This window comes from Puma concolor, chromosome C1 (genome assembly GCF_028749965.1).
Source record: "Puma concolor isolate L17-30 chromosome C1, mPumCon1.1.hap2, whole genome shotgun sequence".
Lineage (NCBI taxonomy): Eukaryota > Metazoa > Chordata > Mammalia > Carnivora > Felidae > Puma > Puma concolor.
In genome coordinates, this window is record NC_141674.1 from 43,969,316 (window position 1) to 43,985,809 (window position 16,494).

At 54.6% G+C, this 16,494-nt stretch overlaps 1 protein-coding gene across 9 annotated transcripts in view; it reads right to left on the reverse strand.

Moving 5' to 3' along the window:
- Nucleotides 1–1,190: 1,190 nt before the first annotated feature.
- The window catches only part of CYB5RL (cytochrome b5 reductase like), a 33,113-nt gene continuing 17,809 nt past the window's right edge, over nucleotides 1,191–16,494 (reverse strand). For 4 of the 9 annotated variants that reach the window (XM_086717061.1, XM_025912311.2, XM_086717058.1 and 1 more), the window contains 2 exons: nucleotides 16,037–16,191; nucleotides 11,500–12,686 (listed from right to left, as the gene is read on the reverse strand). In XM_086717061.1, the coding sequence (XP_086573187.1) occupies nucleotides 12,560–12,686; nucleotides 16,037–16,191 (282 nt within the window). In that variant the 3' untranslated portion in view covers nucleotides 11,500–12,559. Of the gene's footprint in view, nucleotides 1,404–5,790; nucleotides 5,883–5,936; nucleotides 7,218–11,499; nucleotides 12,687–14,785; nucleotides 16,192–16,494 lie in introns of those variants that run through there. The other 5 variants (XM_086717062.1, XM_086717060.1, XR_015254710.1 and 2 more) reach the window with 4 other exon arrangements.

Below are 16,494 nucleotides of genomic sequence, written 5' to 3' on the forward strand. Positions count from 1 at the left end.
TCTGAGGGTCTGGAGCAGGGGAAAGACAGGTGAGGCTGAAAAGGCCTCTAAGTTAATGGCGACCTGAATAATTCATCAGCCCCTCGAATTAGTAAGCCGATCCCCAGGTGCTTCCTTCATTCCACTCTAAGGTGACGGATCTAGTGTCACCAGGTTTACACATTCTGAGATCTGCACTGGCCACACCGCATCAGGAAGGGAAGCAACTTCGGGAGGGAACGGAATTTGGTGGTGGAGAAAGGGCATGAGTTTGGGGGCTCGGCAGATCTGGCGTCCGCTCCAGCTCAGCCTCTAGCTTGCCAGGTGGCCAGGTGGCCTTGAACAAGTCATCTAGCTCCTCTGGGTCTCAGTCTTACTCATCTGTCCAGTGGGGCCATTCAGCCCTGCCTACGGGGCTGTCACGGAAATGGGACGGGGTCACGTGTCTTGCAGCCAGGTTGTGGGTGTTTGCTACGGGCTTTCCCATCCCCGCCCGTGGGGGGTGCTGACGGGAGGCTCTGATTAGTGGGACCGGTGGAATGAGCATCCCTCAGACATGCTCAGATTAGCTCAGAGGGAGAATGAAGGAGGTGGTAGTGGACAGCTGATGAGGGAAAAGTCTTTTTCACGGAAGAAGGCAGCTGGAATAACAGAATGGGAAGATAGTAGTGCGCACCTCCTAATGCGATCACAGATCTGGCCGCGGTGGAAATTCTGGCCAAGAATCTTAGATATTCCCTCATCTGATCCACAAACCCTGCCTGAACATCACTCTGCGCCAGGCTGTGTGCTAGGTAGGAGTCAGGCTGCAGAAATGCCCTCAAGGGCTCTGCGTCCGACAGGAAACAGGATCTTTCTACTTCCTCTAGGAGCCCCATTTGGTTCAGTTCAGCCCAGGGCTCGTTTGCGAAGCTCCTTCTCTGTGCAGAGCATACACCAGGACAGGGCATCTGAGGGTAACACGGCATGTTCCCGCCTCCCAATGAGGAGGCTGGGCTCTGCTGACAAGATCTGAATCCTGACTCTGCCTCTCCTGCAGGGTGGGAGCAGCCTGGAAAAGTCGCCCAATCTCTCTGAGGCCCAGCCTCCGGAGCGTGAAGAGGAAAAGACAGTAGCTTGTCACTCGCTGAGAGGATACAATGAGATGGTGCACGGGAAGTCTTAGCTGGCGCCTGGCTCCGCGCATGGGAGGAAGCACGATTTTTATTTACCTCAGAGGAACTCAGACGGCCATCTGCCAGACCACATGTTGCCTCTGGCCCATCCTTGTGTCAGGAGGTCCCCGGGGAGCCCTTTGCTGGCAGCATGAGAAGCCACCTGGAAGGTGTTCAGCAGAGAGCATCGGGATTGGTCAGGCCTGAGAGACTGGCTTACCTGTGGGACTTGATTGGCAGCGACAGAAAGGTTCCGCTGTCCTGGGCCATCTGAGGGGACGGGAGCTTTTATTAAACACCCACTGTGTGTATGAGAGAGAGCGCTGACCTAGTGCCTGCTGGGTGCTGGGCCTGGTGCCAGAAGCCTCACGTCCGTGTGCTTGCGCCCTTCTAATTTCACAGGCACACATTAGACTCCCTGTCTTACAGAGGAGGTAACTAATACCCAGAGGGTTTGAGCCTGCCGTCTTGGGTTGAGTTGCTCTGCAGGAGGTCTCTGTGACAAGGGTTCAAGGGCAAGCAGCTTATTTGGGAGGTGATCCAGGAAGCGCAGGCAGGGGCGTGGGGAAGTGAGACAGGGTTGAGAAGAAGCCAGTTGAGGGTATGTTGATGAGCAGCTACCATGGTGGGCAACCCGCATGCACACTTCCGGCAGATGGTGTAGACTATGGCCTCAAGTTGTACCAGTGAGGGGCAAGGAATGGCTCCAAAGCACAGGGGTTGCAGGCAGAAGCTGTCTGCATGCCTGGAACGGTGAAAACCAAGATGCAGGCAGGGCTGTGATGGCATCGGCTGAGCCACGGAGAATGGAAGACTGTCACCGTCATCACGACTACACCCTCGACCTGCTATCCCTAGGAACACTCACCTCTGAAATGTTCATCCTACCCTTGAAACAGCCGTCTCTTTCCACACTCCATGCAACCTCTAGTCTCTTTTCCCTGTGCTTGTCCCACACCTGGCATACCCTTTGCCTCATCTTGGGCTTCGATTCCAGGGTGTGACATCTGTGGGACAAGCCCAGCTGGCTGTATTCTCACCTGCCATGGACCCCCGAGCACTGCTGGGCAGCGCTCCGTCACCGTGCGGTCAGCACTTGTGCCTGGTCAGCGTCTCCAGCCTCTTCTCGGGTCTCAGTTCCACCCTTAGCCTCTCTGTGTTTCCCTAGGTGGCTCTCTCTCTGACCCTCCACGGACATCATCCCAGATGGTCACTAGTCTCCCCTTCTAGACAACCCCAGCCCCTCCAGCAGAAACAAAGAGATGGAAAGCAGACACCCTGTCATCTCCCACCCTGTCTCCAAGTGCTCATCTGTCCCTTCCCTCCAGCTGCAGGATGGTTCCACATCCTGTTCAAGGCCAATTCCACCTCCTATGCCCAGCGCCTGCCCCTCTCACTGACTCTGGGACCTAACCCTCCATTAGCTCCCCTCTCTCTGGGTCCCCAGGCTCTCCTGCCTGGCTTTCCTTCTGTCATCCACATTTAGGCACACGGACGCCTCCCCATCATGGGGGTGGGTGGGGATACAAACACTTTTCACAAACCTGTGTTTCCCTCCAGCTCCCACCCTACCCATCTGCTGGCTGTCAGAGCCAGGCTTCTTGAGAGCAATGTCTACACTTCTTATCGTCACTTTCTCCCCTCCCCTCCCTCCTCTAGGGTCTACAGGACTGCCGGCATAGTGCTACCACAACAAAACCAGGATTTGGTTAGCAAAGAGCAAGGCACAGAAGGCTGTTGTGTTGGCAACCAGCAGTAACCACCAGAGTGCCCCTCAGAATCCACAGTGGACTCATTGTCACCCTCCACCCCTGCTGCCCCCAAACTTGCTTCTCCCCTGGGATTTCCTATTCAAGGTGGTGGCACCACCAACCCACGAGCCAGAAATGTAGCGGCTGCCTCGTATTCCCTGCCCCCTCATCCCCACGTACATGGTCCATGCTCGAGCTTGGTGACCACTTTAGGCTCTGAGGCAACTTCTGAAGCCACCACTGGCCACGCTTACCACCTCGCCCCTGCCTGATGACGGCAAACTCCTCCCTGGCCTGAGTGCCTTTGCTCTTGTCTGCTCTCTTCCCCTCCAAACTGCTCTCTGCCCCGATCTCTCCAAAACGCAGGTCTGACTGCATCACCCCTCTGCTCAGGATAAAATCCCAAGTCCTCTGCTTGGCATTCATGCTTCTTCAGGACATGTCAGACTTTCTTCCCGTCTTGAGTTCCACATCCCAGCCACCGGCATCTCTCCCACTCTTCATGCTCTGTTCCTTGAGCCTGAACTGCCCCTCCTTCTGCTCCATCGTCCCTTGATGGATGCTGTCATCTCCTCCAGGGAGTTGCCCTGTCCCCACCCCAAGCTGGGAGAGTGCTCCCTCTCTGGGTGCTCCCCTAGCACAGCGAGGGCCACCTGACTCTTCTACGAACATCCTCTGTCTTTTTGGGCTTCTCGCTCCAGTGCCTCCCACGGGGCTTGGCCCAGGGCACATCATCTCATTGTCTCCGTCCCCACTGCACACCTGCCCCTAGCACATCCCAAGTGCTCAGCAGCCATTGACGGATTGAACTGCTCAGGAACACACAGCTAGGAAGCATCCCTATCAATTTGAGCCCATGTTCATCTGTGCCCAAAGCGTGTCCTTTTAAATCCCCCCTCTGCCCCAGGGGGAATGGCAAGGGTCTGGTGTGGTTTTGCCTGGCAACTCCCAGAACCAAGACCATGTGGGTTCAGATTGCAACTCTGGCAGCTACTAGCTGTGTGATCTTGGGCAAGTCACTTCGCCTCTCCAGGCCTCCGTTTTCTCAGCTGTGAGATGAGAGTGGCTACCTGTCAGGCATTGTGAGAACTAGATGGCTAAGGCATGTGGAGTGTGAGGAAGAGTGCCAGTCCCACTAAGCTCGGGTACATGCTCTCCCTTATCCTGCCTTCCGTTTGCGCGGACCCCAAAGGCTACACAGACCTCAGGTCTGCTAGTACTTTTCACCTCTCCTGGAAGTCTCCAGTGGGTGGGGCCTCCCCTGCCCGGCTGCCCTCCCTCCAATCAGCAGCCTGGCCTCCGACTCTCTCCCGGTCCCCAGGGGGGGTGGTGGAGAAGGAACAAAGGCTGCCCGCTGCCTGCCCACGAGGGTCATTAGTGCCTGAGCCGCCCACGGGACAGTCAACCCCAGGCTCCTGGGGCCCTGCCAGAGCCTGGCTGTGCAGACTCCCACAGCCGAGCCCTGAGGACACACTTTCAAACTTCCAGGGGGTGTCTTGGCATAGAGATGCCTCCCCTCTCCATGACTGGCTCTGCTGCATCTCAGACGCCTAGCGGACACAAGAGCTGTCTCTGAGAGGCACTGTGAGTATGTCCGGGGTGGAGGGCCTGCTGCCGTACCTGTCTGTTTCGGCCACTGTACAGACACCGTACAGACTGTCCGTCTCTGGGTGCCCCTGCGTCATCATCTGGTCATGCCGTTTCCCCGGGCACACGAGCCCATCTTAGTGTCTGTGCATCAGGCGCCAGGTACATTAATCTCTCTGTGGGTGACTGTCCACTTCTGAGTGTGAATATGCCCTTTGCTGCTGCACCCAACACTGTGCATTCATATCCGTTTCTTTGCACACACGCCCATCTCTGTGCATGCACATGGACCACACCTACTTCTGCCTCTGTGTATCCACGTGTCTCTACCTACACGGATATGCAGCTACGCCTGCATGTGCCCAGCTTTCTCTCTGGATCTGTACAAACATTTCTGAGGGAATGTCCCTCCCCGGCTGTGTATCTGTGTCTGAGTGCAAATGTCAAGCTGTGTGCATGCATGACCGTGTCAGGGGCTATGCACCTCTCCACACATACATTTATCTTTATAAGCTCATGTCTATTTCCACGGGTGCACAGCTGTATCACCTCTGTGGATATACATCTGTGCCTGGGGCCCCTCTCCCCTTCTTTTCCTATCTGCATTCTGTCACTCCACCTGGGGACAGGGTTTGGTGCCCATGGGACAGCAAGGGTGCTGCCTAAAGCGTCCCTTCCCCACAGAGGTCTGAGCTGACAAAAGGGGGTGTGACAGAGGGCTGGGAGCAGGGATGCCATGCCAGATGCCATGTGACAGAGGGCTGGGAGCAGGGGATTCCTTGGCTGTGCCCCAGGGAGCCACATCTCTCCATTAACCAGGGCCCTGGGGACTTAGGGGGGCTTCCCATGAGTATGGGCCCAGTGGCAGAGGCCAGGAGCACCCGGGGAGCACCCACTTAATATCAGCAGGGTGCGAGATGGGCACATCATATCCCAGACTTTCTCTGCCAGGGCCTGATAGAAAGCCACGGGTGGCACAGGGTGAGGGGGCGAGTGTGTGATGGAGGGAATACAGACAGCCAGCAACCAGGAAAGCCAGTGAAGGGAAGGGTCAAAGAGCAAGGGGGAAAGCCAAAAGCAGGGGAGGCAGGTCCTGACCAAGACAAGGCTGTTGGTGGGTTGGGGTAGAGTCCCAGGGGACAGGAGGAGGGGGCTGTCCCTCACAGCTCTAGGAGCCACAATCTGGCTCCAGGGCTGGAACTCTGTGGAGAGGAGGACACCGCCTCCCTCCCCTGTCTCTCCTCTCTCTAAGTCTCTTGTTTTTCTTTCAGTCGCCCTACCCTGTCCTGTCCCAAGGCTACATTGCAAAGGCCACACACCTGGAATGATGTCCCAGAAGAACAGATGGGCCAAGGACCAGGTTTCCCTGAGAGGCCCTGGACAAGGGCGTGACCTTCACAGCCTCCGGCTCCTGGGCCAATGAGAAGAAAGTGAGGAGGGGGCCAGGATCGCCACCATTTGTGGGGCCTGCCCGGCTCGGGGTCCTTCCACATCGGATCTCACCGAACCTTCCAACCATGCAAGGAGGGGCTACCGCCCCTATAGCACAGCCAGGGTGGGTGCACTTGGTCCTGGGGCAGAGCGAGAACCAGGGGCCAGCAGAGAATGGGCCCCTCATGGGACCTGCTCACCATCAGCTATGTGAGGGCACTGCCAGTAGCCCACAGTTTAGTGGAAAGGGTGACGGGTCTGGGTTCAAATCTTCCTGGGTTTGGACCCGTGTTCCCCATCTGACAGGCTGTGTAACTTCGGGCAAGTCACTCACTTGCCCCGGAGCCTCAGTTTCCTCATGTGTGAAGGGGGTTACTAATGCAGCTCTCTATCTGGGCTCCCTGGGCTGCCGTGAGGACCAAATGCAAGATCTGAGAGCAAAAGGGCTTTGCGAACCATGAAGAGCTGTGCACGGTTGGTGTCTGGAGGGGGCTACAGCAACAACTGGAGTAACCACTATAGTGAGCTGGGCGTTGTGCTAAGCCCTTTGTGTAGGTCGCCCCCTGTAATCCACACGTCCCCTCCAAGGAGGCCCCACCATCGCCCAGTGCACAGGCCGGGGCACAATAAATACCCAGGATCACTGTCTTCCGTAAATGGCAGGACTGGGATTCTAGCCCAGGACTGCAGAGCTGCAGGGCTGGTGCTGAGTACTGGGTAGGTTCCAGGGAAGTCTGACCACTGGGGGTCCTTGAAGAGGCAGGGCCTGGAGCAGAGGGGTCGGGGAGGCTCTGGAAGGGAGCTCCTACTGGCCCAGCTTCTCCTGTCACCTCCCTTTGATAGCCAATTAGTCCTGCTGCTTTGGTGGGCAGGACCTTTAACACACCAAGGCACGGTCCAGGAAGTTCATGGTTACTTACATAAGGGGAAACTGCCCTGGTGAGCTTCCCTGCCTCAGGAGAGGCTGCTGGAATGGCTGTCCCAGGATTACAGCCTCCAGAGAGGTGTCCGGAGTGTCTGACTGCCTCCTCTTACTCCTCTGGGCCCTCCTGTCCTTTCCCCTTCTCACTCTCACACCACAGTCCACCTCTTACCAGCTCCCTCAGCTGCCCCTCCTTAACCAGAGCTCGGGCACATGGGAGCCTTCCAGAGCCTCCTGCCTTGCACCGGATACCAAGCCTAAAACCTTCCTGCCCCACTGGAAAGCAACTGTTGAACTCACTGTTTGCCAGGCACAAGCATATCCAGCCACAACCAAGCTATGCCACCTTGGGCAGGTTCCTTAACTTCCCCTTCTGTGCCTCAGCTTCCTTATCTGTGAAATGAGAAGAAGGAGTTAATATTTGCAAAGGGTTTAGAAAAAGAGTACCTGGCACATAGCACATTCTATTTATTACTGTAAACTCATTAATTTAAACACATTTAAAAATCTTTACAGCAACTTTGCAAGGCAAAGATTGCCGAGCTCCATTTTATAGTTTGGCAATCAGAGCTCAGGCAGGACTGCTTTTATTAGTTCGTCTATTCAACAAGCATTTATTGAGCACCTACTGTGTGCCAGGCCAATGCTCAATATTTTGGGCACTTGATCCCACTTAGCCCTCACAGCTCTGTGAGGAGGTGTTAGTATCCCCCAAGGTGTCCAAACACCCCCTGGGAGGCAGGACCACCCTGGTTGAGACTCCTGGCTGCTTCTTGTCTGTCTGCGCCCAGCACCTGATCACAGGGAGGGCAGAGAACTGTATTTTGTCATGGCACAGAGTAAGTGCTCAATAAATACCTGTTAAGAGATGGAATAAAAGTACCCCTACTTTATAGATGAGCAAAGTGAAGTTCAGAGAAATGAAGTGATTTGCCCAAGATCACACAAATGATCAGTGGCAGAGTTGGGACTTGAACCTAAGTATGACCAGCTCGAAAGCTCATGTTCTTACCATGACAGCAATTCTACCCACATGGAGGCAAGACAAGGTCTGAGCTGGGGTGTAGACTTGGGGCACAGGGCTGTAGATGCCTGGAGTGGTACAGATGGGGGCCAAGACCCCTCTATCCTTTTTCATTGAGAGCCCTGGTCCCTCCTGTCTCCAACCTGCCCACCTGGCTTTCCCCTCAGGCCACACTGGCCATCCTGGTTCGGGAAGCAGCACTCCCTCATTAGGTCCCCCATCAAGAAGGGAGGCCAGCCAAAGCTTCAGAAATTCCAAATGCAGAAGTTGCCACACACAGCCTCCAGGGGGCCTCATCACTGCTCAGAGCCTTACCCAGGAGCTCAAGGTGAGAGGGAAGAGGCAGAGTGGAGGAGGGGTGGGGCAGCCTGAGGAGGGTGGGCCAGGGCCTTGGGCCTTCTGTGGGGGAAGGAGACTTCGGAGAGCAAGTCCAACCCCCTCTTCCAACCTATTTTCTGGCTGTAGAAACTGAGGCCCAGGGAAGGCAGAAAGATAAGACAGAGCCCACCTTCACAAGTGCCCACCGTGTACAGGCAGAGTGCCAGGCTTTTTCACATTTATTATAATCGCTTCTGTGACCCTGGGAGATTGCAGAGCCCTTCAAAGTCAGGGTCTTCATGAACGCAGCAGAAAGCCTGCATACCAGCAGGTGTTCAGAAATGTTTGCTGAATACATGCACGGAGGAGGATTTATTTAGTCCCCAGAATAATCTGGTGAGGTGGGAATTATTATGCCATTGCGGAAACATGCTCAGAAAGGAGGGAACTGACAACAGCATCACATGCCGCTGGAAAATGATCTCTGGACACCAGGGACACATGTGGGGTGGGCACCAGATGGCAGCGGGTTGAGGAGTGAAGGCAGGTGAGAAAGGAAGCCGTGCAAGTTGCAGGCAGTCCTTCAAGGAGAGGATGAAAATACGGGAGAGAGAGTGCAGGGAGATAGAGAGACTGAGAGAGGGCACTCTGCTCTGGAGTAACAGGGAGTCAGGCAAGCTATTGCTCTCCTTTGTTGAGTTAACCTGGGGGAAACCTGGATAGGCTTCAGGGCTTATTGGATGGGGCCAGTAGAGACGTGCTGGAGACTCCCTGGGGCTCTCTATCTGCAGGTTTGGGGGCAGTTTTCTGAAGGTGGTCATTGAGCCAGGCATGGAGGTTCACTTCTTGGCAGAGAGCCCTGCTGCCCTTACAGGGGGCAGAGAAGGAGAATCACTGCTCACTGAGACCCCAGGGTGGGCCAGGCACAGCGCCGAGCACTTTTCTTACACAGCCTCAACCCCAACCCACGGTCATGCGACTCCCACCAGCTCATTTATTCATTCAACAGATGCCACATCAACATTCACTGCACATAGTGCTAGACGGGGTGGTTGGGGAGGGAGCAGGCAAGCTATGGGCTCCTGCCCTCATGCGAGAACACCACACTCTCCACCAGGTGCTTTACCTCTTGAGCATCTGTCTGGTTCTTTGCCTACAAAACAGGGAAGCTACTTCTCTCTAACGACTGTGAGAATTAAGTGAGATGCCTTCGGGGACACTGTTCATGTGCCACCTGTACCACCCTCCCTGCTGGAGGAACCTGCAGAAAGTCCCTACAAGCACCGGGCTCCTGTGTCTCTCCGCCTGAAGGCTCCTCAGGCTGCCAGACACTGAGCCCAGCCCTGGGAGGCGGAGCAAGCCTCACCCCTCCCTTTCCCGTTGGACAACAGGTGTCGCCCTGCTGTGACAGTTCTGAGGTGCACTCTACAGTCTTATGGGTGGACCCTAGCGGACGAGCTCCAGCTGCCCCCCAGGGTCACCTGCCCATCAACACACTCTTTACTGGCTTTCCTCCCCCACTCCCTCGAATCACCTCCACAGTAAACTTGCACTCAAATCCTTGCTCAGAGCCTGCTCTGGGGCACGGCCAGCCTGGAACAGATGACTAAAACCTGGCATCCAGTAGATGTTCAGCAAATGCTGTTTGCCTCCACGCTCATTTTCACTTTTACGGAATCAGACGTCTTCGAGAACACGGTCGTGGCTCCAGCCCAACCACCTCTGGCCCATCAGCATCATCCAGGAGCAGGTGTGGACCAGTGGCCTGGGGGCGCAAGGACAGGGAGGAGGGTAGGGGTCATGGGCCCTGGAGCATTCCCTGTAGGCTGAGCCACTTAGAAGCCTGGTGAATCTGCACCTTCCAGTTATAAAGTTATTTTCTGTGTTCCTGATTCTACATTCTAGTTTTCATTCCACTGTTCCAAAGTATATGCTCCAACGTGGGGTTCTATGTTTAACATAATCGGCTTCAAGCCCCAATTCCATGTTCTTGTTGCAAGCACCCAACACCTCACTCCCCTCTTCCTCCCAGGTGCCTCTGTGGTCGGCCAGGCCAGGGGCGAAGTTTCCCTGCGTCCGGGTAGAGTTCCTGATGCAGGCTCACTTGCCCCAGCAGCTGGCTGGGATGGCCTACCGCCCAGCCCCGTGTGCCCGGCTGGCCGCCGAGCTGAGTGCTGAGACCCAGGACCTGGTTAAGGCTGTCGCCCCGCCCCGCCACAAGCTAGCATGCTCCGTCAAGCATCCGGAGCAAGGGGCAGGATGACATAGTGGTCTCCAGCCGGAGCCTGTGGGATCCACATGGAGACAGCTTTGCCACGTAACACTATGTGAATCCCACGCTCTTCTGTGTGGCACTGGTCTACGCCATCTGTTTACAGTGCGGCATGAGGGGTCCCGAACCCGTGTGGGGCCCTGTGCTGGATCCTGGCATGGAAAACTCTGCCCTTGGCTCACCAGTCAGTGACCTGTGCAAACAGTACCCACCCAGGCGAGGCAGCAGTCCCCACAACCCACCGTCCATGAAAACAAGAAAATGAATAGGATGGGTCTACACTACCCCTCCTCAGGCCACCCAGACCACACACGCTGTTGCGTTCCTGTGCCTCTGGCTGGAGTTATATCAGCCACGTGCAGCTCCCAGCTGGCTGTACAGATCAGAAGCTCTGAGGGGCAGCTATCTATGTCTTTGATTAATAAAAAATGGGAGATAAATTAATAATGACTTAATACATGCAATTTGGGATCAAAATCTTCCAAAGCATGGGGAAAATAATAAAAAGGGGAGTTCCTGATAGCGAAAGTTTCAGAACGAGTGCTGTTCTCAGAGGCCAGCCATGAGGCAGGCACGGCCGGGGCCACCAGGGAGACACGGGAAAGAAGGAAGGGACCGGGTTCTCGCACGGCTCTGTGCTCGGTGCTGTGCTGGGGCACCACCCACGCTTCCTTCATCTTTACACAACCCTGGAAACAGCACAACTGCCCCCCATGTTGTAGATGAGTAAACTGAGGCTCCGAGAGGCCAAGTTATTTGCTCTGCCAAGTTATATTGAAACAAGATCTGCCTCATTTAAAAAGGAAAACAAAACAAAACCCAAAAACCAAAAACAAGAAAGAGGAAGGAAAAAAGGAAGGAGAAGCAGAAGGACAGCAAGGACTGCCAATGCTGCTCTTCCTATCTAAGTGGTGGCCCCGGACCAGGGCACACAGCAGGTGCTCGTAACAGTTTCAAATGAAAGACAGGCCTGGAGGCATAAAAGGGCACAGCCAATCCTGAGGGGGGTGGGAATGAATGTCTTTAAGCCTCTAGTTTCTGAAGCACACTGACCAGGCATATTTAGTCTTCCTTTTTAAAGCTTTAATTATGGAACCATTTCAAACACAGAAAAAGCAGACATCAGTGACCCCATCACCCAGATTCACCGGATGTTCATATTTTGCCATACTCAGTTCAAATGGTTTTATATTGAAGTGATGCAGACATCAAAAGAAAAGCCCTCACCCCACGCTATCCCCAGAGGTCACCACCATCCTTAAAGTTGGTTACCCCCTTCCTGAGCATTTGGCATTGTTTTGCGTTTTTTAACTTTCAGAGTGTTGGTATCTCACTGTACCCTTCCTTCTACAACTTGACTTCCACTCCGTTATTATGGGTTTTTATTTTTTGAGTCTATGCTGACACATGTAGGTCTAGTTCATTCATTTTAGTTGCTATATGTTATTTTACTGTGTGAATATAGAAGTTTATTTTTCTAGTCTCTTATTGATGGACACATGGGTAGTTTTGATTCTTTGCTGTTTCATACAGTGCAGCAATGAAACCCTTTACACACATCTCCTGGTGTACTCATGTGTCACATATAACCTTTATAACAACTGCAGCGTGTTGGAATTTATGCACCCCTACGTGACCTTGTAGAATTGCTTAATGTCGTGGAAGCTTGGTTTTCCTCATCAGTAGGTTGGGGTAATAAAATAGTATGCATTTTGGTGACCATTAGGTGCTTTGGCAGAGATGAGATGCATTTTGCATCCCGTGAGGTACCCATGAATATCTGTGGTTTGCTATGCAGATATTTGGCACTCAGGATGTACTGCACGCCCTCCCACACTGGGACACCGTGCACAGGCCCATGGTGTGCTCACGTGCAGACCGGACGGTCTGAGAGGTGCAGCAGGAGCAGGACACATAGAATCTACTCATTAACGGAGCCCGGAGTGGTGGGAGCAGGCACAGCTTCAGAGAGGGAGGGGTACCGAGCTAAGTCCTCAAGGGACCAGGAGGCAAAAGGCAAAGGCAAGCAGAAGTGGGAAGGGTGGAAGGATGGCCCAGACACAGAGAGCAGCAAATGTGAAGGGATGCGCTGGCGCGAGAGCAAGTGTATCCGCGCACAACCTACGAGGTGGGGGCGAGGGGTGAGGACAGGACAGAGTCTGGAGAGGCAGGCAGAGCTGAGATGCCGCATCCTAGGTCAACAGGGAGCAGCTGAAGGATTTGAAGCAAGGGAGTGACAGGCTCAGATCTGCATGTTAAAAAAAAAAAGCAGGGGCGCCTGGGTGGCGCAGTCGGTTGAGCGTCCGACTTCAACCAGGTCACGATCTCACGGTCCGTGAGTTCGAGCCCCGCGTCGGGCTCTGGGCTGATGGCTCGGAGCCTGGAGCCTGTTTCCGATTCTGTGTCTCCCTCTCTCTCTGCCCCTCGCCCGTTCATGCTCTGTCTCTCTCTGTCCCAAAAATAAAATAAACGTTGAAAAAAAAAATTTAAAAAAAAAAAAAAAAAAAAAAAAAAGCAGTCTGAATAAGCTCTGGAGATCTGCCATTCAACACCGTACCTTCAGTCAACAATAGTGTACCGTGCACCAAAATTTGTTAGGGGGGTAGCTCTCATGTTAAGTGTTCTTACCACAACTGAAAGACCAGGTCTGGCTGTGGCATGGAGGGCATGAGTGGAGGGGCTGGGAGACCAGTGAGGGGGCGCTGGGAAGCCGTGCAGGCGAGACACGGTGCCGGTGAACACAGGCAGTGGTCCTTCTGAGGCCATCACCCCGACTGTGTGGCCCCCCTCCACTGACGACACGCAGCAGGGGGCTTCATCAGGAGGGACAGATAGGACCGGCCAGCTGACAGAGCCTCACCTCCAATTCAAACAGCGTGTCCTCATACACCCCAACCAGTCCCCTTCTTGGGGTCACTTACCATCTTGCAAGGCACGAGCTCTCAAGTCTCTGGATGACAGAAGCCCTTTTGGCATCTCGGTACCAAAGGCATGGCCAAGGGTCCTCACCATTGTCCCATGATGGGGGCCAGTATCCCGATGGCATGGATGCCATGTGGGGTGACGGGAAGGGGAGGACAAGAGGGGCCGCTGGTTAACACTGCATGGCTGTGTCTAACATTTAAACATGTAATATATAAAATGGGACAAAGACACAAAAGAACTGCCCCAGACCACCATCTCTTAAGGGGGGACTCCCTAACAACCCTAACTCTGAATGACAGTACTGCCTTGGAAGCCTCTACCCTCCGGGCAGTGGCATTGTCCCCGGTTGCCCAAGAGCTAGGCTAAAAGCCCTTGCCATCCGCTCTCCTAGCATCAGTCCTTCCCTTTCTAGCACACTCCTCCCTTGTAGATTTACAAGTTTAGTTTTCATACTCCTTGTTGGGCTCTAAGCTCTGGGACAGAGCGACCAGAACCGAATCTGCCTTGTTCACTGTAGTTTCCCTAGTGCAAGGACACAGTCTGACTCAAAACAGGCCCTCCAGGACTATCTGTGAGTAGCGTCAATAGGATGCACTGGGGGAGGGGAAGCGGATGGAAGACGCTCAGATTTCAGAGGCCTGGAGACAGGAGAAGTATCTTGCCCAGGTCACAGGAGAGGCGGTAAGAGGTCAAGGCTCCCACTCGGGACCTCTGAGGCTCAGTGCAGGTCTTCCCACTCACTACACCGAGCCGAAAAGAGGCTGCGCGACAGACCGGCATGCCCCAAAGACAGTCCGTGGAATGCTGGTCTCAAAAGATTCTAGTGGATCAAACTGTTCTGTAGTTAAATAAGCGTGGCAAACTGAGTTAAACAAAATGAAAAAATTTTCTTTGCCATTGGACTTTTCAGAGCCTTTGATATGCTAATGTGCATGGGAGTCTTGGCGAAGGTCACAGGCAGTGTTGCCGCATCTAAGTGACCGAGGAATTGTGCCTGGGAAATGTAGTTTGAGACCTTTGGCACCATCCCCCATCTGCTCGCCATGGTTGTTTAGTGAACATGGCACAGCACGGAGATTTGCTGCGACTTTCTGGGCAACGCAGGAAAACCCGATCTCACAAATGGAAATAACTGCAAACCCCAATATATAAATGGGACGAAAACAGAACTGCTCGGGTTGAAGGTTGAAGGGGGCCTGGAGATCCCACCTGGCTGTCCCTTCTCTGCTGCCATGCCAAGAACCCTAGGGTCCTTCAGAGCCCAGTTTGAAAATCACTGGTTACACAGCTCTCAGTACAGGTGACATCGGGAGACCTGGCTTCTAGTGCCAACTCTGCCATGAACTGTTTTACCCTGGGCAAATCTCTTAGCCTCACTGGGCCTTGGTTTCCCCATTTACACAATGAGTCTATCGGACAGGATGCTTTCTGGAGTCCTGAACTTTAATCTCTGGTGTGAGGAGGACTGTGATTCCGGGACTATAAAGTTCTAATTCTATGATTCCACACTTCTCGGATTCTGAGATTTCATGGCTTAATATTCCGATTCTGGAAGTGCCCCCAGCCAGCCAGGGCTGCTTCGGCACAGTGGAGCCCAGGCTGTGGAAACCAGAATTCATGACCTGCAGGGTGCTGCCCGGGAGTGCCGGGTACCTGGGGAGGGCTTGCTCCATGCAGGATGGAAGGGTGGGGTGGGGAGGGGGGCGGGGTGGGGAGGGCAGCGGGGGTGGAGCAGAATCAGCAGCTGCTCAGTGGGCAGAGCAGAGAGAAGGACCCAGGTCTCCTGACTCCTGCTCTATCTTTAGATCTCCATAGCAACCGTCACCAGGACTCCGGAGGAGCTGAAGGCGGAGGAGCTGAAGGCGGGCTGAGCTGGCTGCCTGCGGGAGGGAGGGGTGTTTGTTTCCGTATCTCTTCTGCTCAGGAAAGGACTCTTGCTCTTGAGAAAGGGGAAGGGAGACAGAGAGTGAAGCCGTTTGCAGCAGGAAAGGCCTGGGCCCGATACGAAATAGAAGTAATCCAGGGCCCACCTTGCTCGGAGAATGTGATCAGGTCACAGAAGCTGAAACCGCTGTGTCAGGCTTGAGGCACTGGAGGTACATAAGGCAGGTTCCTCCTCCAAAGAGCTCTTAGCTACCCCTACGCTCATTCCCTAGGCATTTGCAAGCAACATATCCGAGCCAGCCCTGAGGCCACAGCAGGGAGACACATCTTCCAGGGAAAGCAGACTTTTGAACAGACTTTTATAGGGCAGGGGCAGATGGGGGTCCCCAAGCCCCCTAATCTAAGGAACCTGGGAAGCTCCTCCTGCACCTTCTCCTGCCAACTCCTATCCATCCCACGGCTTAGCATGGACCTGACTTTCTCCAGGGAGCCCTTGACTCCCAGGCTGGTGGCTCTCCTCCTAAGAGCTCCTGCGGCCCCATCCTCCTTCTATACAGCAATATGTCTGCCTGAGGGAGTTGGCCACCCCGTGGGGTAGATGGGAGGTGGAGGTGCGCAGAGGCAAAGATCTTCACCTAGGTCACCTGGCCAGTTAGCGGCAGGGCCAGGCCTGCTCTTCATGTTTTCTGACTCAAGTCCGTGCTTCCTCCAGTGTCCCAGTGGCAGGACCCTAGCGAGGGCTAGAAGAGGAAGCAGGAGTCCTCGCCCAGGCCTGCGCACAGCAGGTACCTGGCCATGTCCTTGGTAAACTCCGCTGAGCCACAGACCAATGCAAACGGCTTTCTCCGACAGGAGCCAACCAGCTCTTCAATCAGGTCCTGGGCCAGGCGGCCAAAGCGGGTCTTCTCCCGGTAACTCCAGGGAAGCTGCTCCGGAGAGTTCTCCTGAGACAATGAGAAATAGTGCAGGCGACTACTGGGAGGTCTTCAGAGTTCACGCAGCCAGTATGGTCTACCAAACCAGGAAACTGAGGCAGAGGCCCTATCACAGGCCAGGCACTTCCTGGCACTGGCACTCTGATCACCCTCATAACAAGCGTGGGGGGGGGGGGACGGTTATCCTCTCCTCACAGGTGAGACACAGGGAGGAGGCACACCCAGGGCACACGAGGCAGGCCCCACCAATTCTCACTGCTTCCCAGGGGCCACTGCACCTGTCACTCCTGGGGGACGTCGTCTCCCCAAGAT